The 9,031-nt window shown below is 31.8% G+C and overlaps 3 protein-coding genes across 8 annotated transcripts in view; 2 read left to right on the plus strand and 1 right to left on the minus strand.

Moving 5' to 3' along the window:
* Nucleotides 1-3,385: 3,385 nt before the first annotated feature.
* Nucleotides 3,386-4,376, plus strand: LOC108781932 (uncharacterized protein C2orf47 homolog, mitochondrial). Its single transcript, XM_018550055.1, has 3 exons — nucleotides 3,386-3,820; nucleotides 3,900-4,089; nucleotides 4,162-4,376. The coding sequence occupies exons 1-3, from the start codon at nucleotides 3,482-3,484 to the stop codon at nucleotides 4,374-4,376; spliced, it is 744 nt and encodes a 247-aa protein (XP_018405557.1). The 5' UTR covers nucleotides 3,386-3,481.
* A 238-nt stretch (nucleotides 4,377-4,614) lies between these two features.
* On the minus strand, nucleotides 4,615-7,621 carry LOC108781934 (mucosa-associated lymphoid tissue lymphoma translocation protein 1). Its single transcript, XM_018550057.1, has 11 exons — nucleotides 7,485-7,621; nucleotides 7,240-7,403; nucleotides 6,965-7,151; nucleotides 6,626-6,893; nucleotides 6,467-6,559; nucleotides 6,079-6,304; nucleotides 5,821-6,004; nucleotides 5,492-5,706; nucleotides 5,320-5,418; nucleotides 4,799-5,070; nucleotides 4,615-4,719 (listed from the first exon to the last, which is right to left on the minus strand). Exons 1-11 carry the CDS (start codon nucleotides 7,619-7,621, stop codon nucleotides 4,615-4,617), a joined length of 1,950 nt encoding a protein of 649 aa, XP_018405559.1.
* An 876-nt stretch (nucleotides 7,622-8,497) lies between these two features.
* The window catches only part of Crtc (CREB-regulated transcription coactivator), a 29,784-nt gene continuing 29,250 nt past the window's right edge, over nucleotides 8,498-9,031 (plus strand). For all 6 annotated transcript variants that reach the window (XM_018550064.1, XM_018550058.1, XM_018550061.1 and 3 more), the window contains exon 1: nucleotides 8,498-8,880. In XM_018550064.1, coding sequence (XP_018405566.1) covers nucleotides 8,767-8,880 — 114 coding nt within the window. In that variant the 5' untranslated portion in view covers nucleotides 8,498-8,766. The remainder of the gene's footprint in view (nucleotides 8,881-9,031) is intronic.

Here is a 9,031-nt window from a genome sequence, read left to right on the forward strand (position 1 = left end):
CTAGAGATCCTATATGGAGAGATGGGCCAATGTCCGGCATGATGTTGTGAAACCGGAAATCACATGATCTTGGAAATGCGCGCTAATATATCAACGCCAATTTCGAAACATCACGTAACACTACTTGTTTATTATAACTTTGTTAACTCAAAGTTGTAATGAATAATTATTAGAGAAAGTTTATTTTTCGTAAATATAGAATTGTGGATAAAACAGACAAAATAGACAAAAACGTGCAAAACGTATTAAATTCGAATAAAAAAGTTGCTTTCCATTTACACACAGTGATACGAAATCTGAAGTGATATGAATATTTTATATTTAAACAATGACTTTACTACTTATTTATTTGGTGAAAACTTATCGCATAATAACACAGATTTCTAACCTCATATTTAATGTGAGTTAACAAGATTTAATAAATCATACGATCTCGAGTTTGTGCAGATTGTTGGCAAAAAGTCAATTGCCAGAATGAAAAAAAAAAACAATTTTAGGTTAATTTACATATAAAATGTATGTATGTATTTATAAATGAATTTTTATATATATTTATATATATATATTTTTTCCAAAAGTTCTAGTGATACATTTTTGATGATTTTAAACTTACTTACTGTAAAAGAGACTCGTCTAAGTTAATTTTTGTCTCTGACAATACTTCTTATAATCATAAGCAGACGACGCTCCTCTCACTCTCACATTCGCTTCTTTCACTTTCACATCCGGTTTCACAACATCATGGCAGAGCCAATCACGGATCAGTCGGCATTGGCCCATCTCTCCATATAGGATCTCTAATCGAGTTGCCACTACGAATGCTTTGAAGCGTTTCTTGATTGGTCAATTTGTAAAATTCTTTCTTTTGATTGGTCAATCAAACGCTTCAAAGCATTCGTAGTGGCAACTCGACCGCACCCATATACATTCTATAATTATGAATTTTACTTTCATAAGTCTGACATTACATAAAACATGCGCATTACATGTTTTAGCTATATAATTCAGTCCTTTCGGATGTTCAAATAAACACATAACACACACACAAAAATCTATTTTATTATAAAATAAAACGTAATATCGATATAAAATTAAGTTATGATATTTTGAAGAAATTAGTTGTGATGGACATTTTTTGGACTAGATAAAATCATCTTTGTTCAACAAACGATTGAATGACCGATTGAAACTGTGTTTTACCATGTTCTGATGGGAGAGAAGAGAAATAACGAATGAGGCTATGAAGAATTCCATAAATCACGTCTAGTTGTTAAAAAACTCGGAAAACGGAAGATCAGTAACTAATCAGAACTCGCGCTGGTAGCAAAAGTAGTATAGAATTAACAGAGATTCGACTACCAGTGCTCTTCCGCTTTCCGCTTTTCCGTCAAGGTGTGAACCCGCCCTTATAAGTGCCGTGGTTCTATATGCCTTATGTTTATTATATGCAATATGTTTATTATGTAATAATTAATTATTACAATTACCGATAATTATTGTAAATACTTACATATGTTATTATTACAATTATCGAAATAATTATTGTAAATATAGTTATTATATGTGTTATATCATGTAAATAATAACATAATAATATAGATATATAATAATTAATTACAATTGTAAATAATGATATATGATATTATATGTTATTATATATATTTACATGTTTGTATAAAATTCATTCAATTCAACATATTTGTAATATAAATTATATGCTTTAATTATACTCAATTATACTTCAAAATGTAATAAATGTTATTTCAATCTTCTCAAATTCTTTCATTCCAATATCTAGAGAGTAAATTTTATGCAGCCTGTAAAGCGCAGGATATATACAGTTTTATAGCGCTCTTACAGGGAGGGCTTTCCAAGCACTTTACAGGCGCTGTCGTGCTATATGTAGGAACTGCTGTAAATAAGCGATAAAATTGCATTTATTCTGCACTGACTGTATGCGCTTTTACAACGCTTTTTGTGCACTTCTCAGTAAACGAGAATGAATTAAAATGGATTGGACATTTTGTCTATTCGAATACGTATTTTAAACAGCGAAAACTTTTTTATTCAGTTGGATTCAATTAGATTTAATTCAATGCAATTGGATTGAAAAACTACGTTTTTTATTCAAAATTTTGATTGAACAGAGTATTCACGATGAAAAAGCTGATATTATTTTTAGATTGAAAGGCATACAGATTGTATATTGCTTCGTACAATTCCTATAAATCATGAACGTATGAATCATGGATGTCCATGCTATAAATGAATAAAAATGTATTCAGGATTGAAAAGGATTTATTTTAACATTCATGTGATTCTCCGCGCGCGCGTATTTCTGAAAATCTGAATACATTTTAATCAATTTCAATCCATATTTGCGTTTGCTGGGTTTGCAGGTACTTTTGTATTACGTAAAAACTCAGTATCTGAGAATGGATAATTGAAATGGATTAAAATGGAATCAAATTTTCAGAAATACGGATTCATGAATGTTAAAATGAATCCTTTTCAATCCGAATACGTTTTTATTCATTTATAGGAATTGCATGGAAATATCTGTATACTTTTCAATCTAAAATAATATCAGCTTTTTCAATGCGTTTGTGACCATAGTGAATACTGTATGTACAATTCAAAATTTTGAATTGGAATCGCAGTTTTTCAATTCAGTTGCATCCAATTGAATCTAATTGAATCCAATTGAATAAAAAAAAAAAAGTTTTCACTGTTTAAAATACGAATTCGAATAGACAAAATGTCCAATCCATTTTAATCCATTCTCGGAGATGCTGGGTTAATACATACATCTTTTATAAATTTTTGAAAGCAAAGAAATTCATTAAATAAGTTTTCATTATTAATAATCTTTATTATGTTACGAAAACGTAAAAATTCTACTGTTAAAGTTTTTTTACCATCCAGTCTCGAAAAATATTTCCTTTTTATATAAAACCCCGGACTCTCATGATTATCCCGAACGCTTTTTAAAAATCCCCCTCGGACGTCATAAAAAAAGAGGACGGATGGCAACCCTAAACCGTGTCCGGGAAAAAGAGGACAGATGGTAACCCTAAACTAAATACTCACCTGAGTATTTCCATGTATCGTCTTATCCTTGTCGTTCATCCATGTTAAATAAGGATAAGACAATGCACGGGCATACTGGAGTGATGTTTTTGAACGCAGTCAGGAGTTTCAAGCTTTTCTCTCTTTGGCGCCAATTACAAAAATCTTTTAAATGAATAATTATTGAATAATAAATAATTTTTTGTAAAAGCATTGCAGTGTGCATAGGCAGAGTGTTTGACGATATTAATATTGATACATTATAAAGATTTTCGTATAAATTTCTGCAGATATTATAGACACGAACAATCTTGAGTGTTATGGGAAATAGGTTAGAAAAACATCTCAGTGCTTCTGTATACTGACAGATTTTCATGTCTATAGAAGATTTTTGTATTATCTTATACGTATCATGATGTTAATTTCGACGATTAGAAAGAGTGTACCATGTAACCTGCGACGAATTGTCGCATGTGTCAGTTATAGAAATAAAATTCGAATGAAGGTCGCACGACAGTGTAACGAGACCAATTTGCTGTTTTGCTCGACCCCAAATGTTGCGACTTGCAGAATTTACAGCACTGAAGCAGATTCTGAACCGCGCTTTTCTTTGCCTATGCTTGTAACTAACGTTGAGCCATTCAAACCAAATTTTTTTATTCCGTTTCGTCTTCTTTTCTTGTCTTTTAGAACTATTCCACAGATAGATAAAGAGTTTTCTATATCCGAGACTGTCCAGGGAATCAAATACGTATGAGATTTTTTCATGATTAATTAAAAGCATGCTATAATATGCTCTAATACTAACAAGTATACACTTGTATTTTTAGGCAATAATAGTAATATCCAAGGCTTTAGCAAATGAAAACTATGATTCCTTAGAAGATCTTGTAGCAGAAGATATGATAGAAGTTTTAAGAACAAAGATCGAGACTCTCAGCTCTGAGCAAAAATGTTTAATTGCAGTAAATGAGGAAGATATTGCATTTCAAATTTTATGTGATATCTCAGCTGAGACAAGTAGCAAAATTATTATAAATTAATATCAATAATAATTCTACAGCATGCAGCAGATATATTTTTTGTTTGCAGATGAGGATCATTCCATTCAAGTTAAAACGATCTTCCATTATGTCCCAGGTATGATCAAGAAAAAGAAGCTGGAGTCTTTTACATTCACAGATATCTCTAATGTTAGAGATATGTTAATATGTAATTATACATTTACCCGTAAATATATAAATAATATTGGTGGTCCATGGATTGCGACTTTTGTAAATCATTATAGTATTAATGTTACGTCATAGTTTTGTTAGTATATTTGCATAATAGTTTGAAATAAAATTCGTGTTAATCTATTTCATTTTTTGTTACTATATAGAAAATAAGTGCTAACTATCTATATATCATTATTTATAAAAATAATGTGTTACACAATGATTTACATTATATCACGTTTCAGACATGTATATACATATGATACACAAATCATATTTTATTCATAAACGGAATATATTGATTCAGTTTGTACATTTTATATAAATATTAGCTATTGATATGTTCCAATATTAATGGAATATAATTTTTAATGTGCAGCAATGTTGCACCAATTCGTATCCCATTCTTGGAAACAGATATAACCAAAGGTCCCTGCAAAATAAAATATTCTGTAATATATTTACAACATATTTACTGTATGTAATGATCAAATTTATGCATTTAAAGTTACCTGACAGATCTGTGGATTATGTATCCAACATTCTTGTTTAGAACTTGCAGTTTGGAATAAATTGTTCTGTTTCGTGGGCACAGAATTAAAAAAATTCACTTCTAAATCTTCTAAATTACACACTGAAATCTTGATTACATTTAAGTATGGTTCCATAAATAACGAGACAACAACCATAGCAGAAATACTAGCTTGCTTGAAACATATTTCAATAGATTTAGTTGAGAAAGCTATTAATTTATTTAAATGATCTAACGTAGGTGATGGATCTCCTGAAATAATACAATGTTATATAATCGAATATAATAAAAGTACCAACACTAAGTAGAAATGTGTATGCACAATATTTATTATATCCCAAAATAAGATATAACAAATAAAGAAAATGGAATGTTTATTTTCTTTATATCGTTAGATATAATATATTTTATGTATACATACATCTACTGACATTTTGTTTAATGTCATATAACACATAAAAAATGTCTAATTTGTATTATAGAATACATTTTTGTAATTACTTTTGTAAATTGCATCAGTGAGTCGAAAGGGTTTAGTGATGGTTAAGCCAAACATTGGAATTTGATTACGTTCAGTTCCTTTTAATAATCTGTCTATTGCTGCAAATATAAATTTATCAATAATCAATTAGGAAATATTCAGACTATATGTATAAATTCCTTTGTGTCTTACATTTTCCTACTTCTTCAAATACTTTTGTGACTGGTATATTTTTACTGATATATTTACTCAGATGCATGGCATATAATCCGTACTTGCTGTTTGTTCTTTCGTAACTAGGACGATAACTAGATGTGGAGTATGCTTGTACTAAATTTCGTAGGTTTTTCCTGTTCTTATATTCTTTGACTTTTGGTATTTCGTTATGAATATCAGGATTACATTCTCTGAAAATTTTAATATACAATGTATCTGAACATTTGATTATATATACTATTAATATGGCCAGAATAGTTCTCAAATTATGTACGTAAAAAATAGATAATTGTAGAATTCCTTACTTTGGTGGAACAGTTTGGCACATGTCCAATATTGTTACTAAAAGAGCAGGATTGTTTTGCAATAATATACCTAACAATTCACTCTCACAAATTGCATCTGTTCTTAAATAAGATTCTGGTGCATCAACAGCAAGCATGTAACTTTCTTGCATTTTAAAACCATGTCCAGCATAATAAAATAATCCTACAATAACATAAACTTTAAAGGCATCATATATGTGTATATTTCCATACAGTATATTTGTTTTTTTAACTTACCGTAAACTCCTTCTTTTAAAACTTCACCAAATTTTTTTATAGCATTCTTCATTTGTTCAAGTGACAAGTTTACCAGACAGATTATTTTAAAATCGATTTCTTTTAACAGAATACCAATTTTTGCAGCATCGTTTTTAGGTGTCTCTAGACATATGTGATTTTCATACTCATCATTTGCAATGATTAAAGCTATTTTCGCTGTTGCTTTTTCACGAGGAAGGTCCAACTGTATCAATACATACATATGTATATATATATATATATATATACATTGTATACAATACACATACATACACACACATATATATATATATATATACAAATATATATCATCCTAATAAAAATTCATTTAATTTTTATTCTTATAAAATAATATAATATAATTTACCATTATATGACTTCTTTGAGTAATTATTTCGTTCACATCATTTTTTACATAACAATGATATTTTCCTTCATGTTTAGAACTGAACTGTTTTATCTGAAACATTTTTCTTTTCCTATTATGCAACCTTTTAATATTTATATTAATATATTGTGTACTTACATGTAATACGTTAGATACTTCTCCTTCTAATCTTGTATTATCTCTAAACCATTGAAAATAAGGTTCAGGATGACCCTGTGCTATACATTTAATTATCAAATCTTCACCTTCCTTAAGCTCCATGAAAGCAGGTGGTTGTTGCTGTATAACTACAGGTACATGAGATAAATTTACAAAAACTGATTTTGTTAGCAATATAGATATTACTACTTCTCCATCATTGATGACTTGTGAAATTTTGCAATTATATTCTCCAGCTTGATCACGGCTATATAAGAAATTTTATACAATAATTAATTGATCTGTCACACATCTCATAAATTGAGATGATATTTTTACCTATTTATAACAACATCAAGTTCACAACTTTGCTGTCTCTGTAGCTCAATATTATTATGATACCATTGATAATTCGGTGATGGTATACCCATAGCTTTGCAAGAAAGACGAAGGTGTTGGCCAAGAGATATTTCTAAAGTGTCATGTTCCAGATCGTCAGAGGGATGTTTAACAATTACTGATGGCTCTAATAATAATTTTAACAGTTTAACAATTATTATATGGAGTATTTCATGTATTATATATATATATATTGTCAAGAAATATATATGCACCTGGATAATGTAAAATAGATAAAGCATTGCCAAGTTCGCAATCTCTGAGAAATGTACATAATATTCCAACTGTACACATTTTTACATTGAGCTCAAATAGCAGATTATCTGCTGGCGTTTTTGTAGCATTGTTATTCTGTTCCAACAATTTTAACCACGAGTTCCTACGTGTGACATAAAGATTTATTAAGAATATACACTTGATTAATTTTTATCAAAAAGTTATTCGAATTGTTTATCTTTACCATTGATATCCAAATTGTTTGGCTACGTGACAGGCGAGTATTTGCCAACTTGAGTTTTTATTTAACTCGTAAATTAATTCGTTGTACATTCCTGATGGAATATGCTCTAAATACACGTCTTCATTGATTTTTGCCATTTTCAATATAATTGTATATATTAATTCTTTTGCACAATTGGAACGCAAAAATGTAATCTTAACAACGTAATGACTTCCTCACTGTCAAATGGGCGTTATTAAATACTTATAGTAACGCATTTTCCTTAATATGAAAGGAAGGAAAATAATGTATAAAACGTCATCATGCTTCAGAGAAATACATTGCGTTTATTTCAATTATTTTTTTTTACAATTTACTTATCAAGAATACAGCAATATTTCATGAAAAAGTACAAAATTTAGTGTAAAAATGTAAATTATATCTAATTTCTATTTTTAGATATTATTATTTCTCTTTTTGTACATTTTTTTAAGTAAAAATATAGATCTGTCTTTAATAACTGAACTAGTGCACACTTTCTGTACTTAAAGTAAAATAGAAATATCGTTTGACGTTTGGTGAAAACAAGAAGGAAAATTCTAGTAGCTTGGAGTGAAAGAACAAAAAACGATAATTTATTTTTTTAGATAATTAAGTCTGTTCGTGTTGCTTGGTCTTGTCGCAATCGACATCATCTCTCTCTCTTTTCAACATTTAAAATGTATGTTTATCTCGTTTTACGGGTAAACATTTTTGGAAATTTCAAGTAACGCGAACAGACTGGAACAGACCTAACCTCAGCGATTAGTCGTTTTTAGTAAGAAATTATTACCGAGTGCGCAATCACAAAATGGTAAGTGACTAGGGAACTTATTCTTACAAGTCTTGGAGTTTTCGTTACGGCGACGGCCGCGAGAGGGCGGCGATCGTCGCGCGGCCAGTCGACTGCCGCGAAGTTGCAGCTCCTGCGCAATGCGCGTGGCGCGCTGCGCCGCATGATCTTGCGTATCAGTGTTCGCCAGTGCCATCCGGAAGGCACACATCAGGTTACGCGGGGAACCAGCGCGATAATCGTAATCCGTGCGAGAACTCGCGGAGAGCCAGTGGTGCGTCGTCTAAACGAGGGGGGAAGAAAAACAAGGAAACGGGTCGCGCGAGGGCGACGGACGGTGTTCGGCGACGATAGGGTGGCTGGTCATCGGCGGCGATACAGTGGTGGTTGGTGGTGGCGGCGGCGGTGGTGGTGGTGGTGGGTGCTCCGGGTTCCGCGAGTGTCCGCGAAAAACTAGTGCCGCGAGCCATCATGGCGAACCCACGGAAATTCAGTGAAAAGATCGCGCTGCTGAACCAGAAGGAGGCGCAGGACTCGGCCGCATTCGAGGCGATCATGAAGGAGGTCTCGAACGTCACGAGCAGAGTAAGGAAATAACAGTATTATCCTTTGGCGTGGGTGGCTCGGTGCCGTGCCGCGATCGCGCCGTGACCCGTCGTGCACCTCCCTCAGCTCAGATGTTAGAACGTAAACAACGGGTGTCTCCCCCCGCGCTCTCCCCCCCCCCTCTGCCCCC

Source organism: Cyphomyrmex costatus, unplaced genomic scaffold, assembly GCF_001594065.2.
Source record: "Cyphomyrmex costatus isolate MS0001 unplaced genomic scaffold, Ccosl1.0 scaffold928, whole genome shotgun sequence".
NCBI classification, from domain to species: domain Eukaryota; kingdom Metazoa; phylum Arthropoda; class Insecta; order Hymenoptera; family Formicidae; genus Cyphomyrmex; species Cyphomyrmex costatus.

Coding starts and splice junctions, on each gene's coding strand:
- LOC108781932 (XM_018550055.1), top strand. CDS start 3,482: ATGATGTTAATTTCGACGATTAGAAAGAGTGTACCATGTAACCTGCGA. Junction 3,821..3,899: donor CTGTCCAGGGAATCAAATAC/GTATGAGATTTT, acceptor TTGTATTTTTAG/GCAATAATAGTAATATCCAA. Junction 4,090..4,161: donor TGATATCTCAGCTGAGACAA/GTAGCAAAATTA, acceptor TTTTGTTTGCAG/ATGAGGATCATTCCATTCAA.
- LOC108781934 (XM_018550057.1), bottom strand. CDS start 7,621: ATGGCAAAAATCAATGAAGACGTGTATTTAGAGCATATTCCATCAGGA. Junction 6,894..6,964: donor CTTGATGTTGTTATAAATAG/GTAAAAATATCA, acceptor TTTCTTATATAG/CCGTGATCAAGCTGGAGAAT. Junction 6,305..6,466: donor CTCAAAGAAGTCATATAATG/GTAAATTATATT, acceptor GTATTGATACAG/TTGGACCTTCCTCGTGAAAA.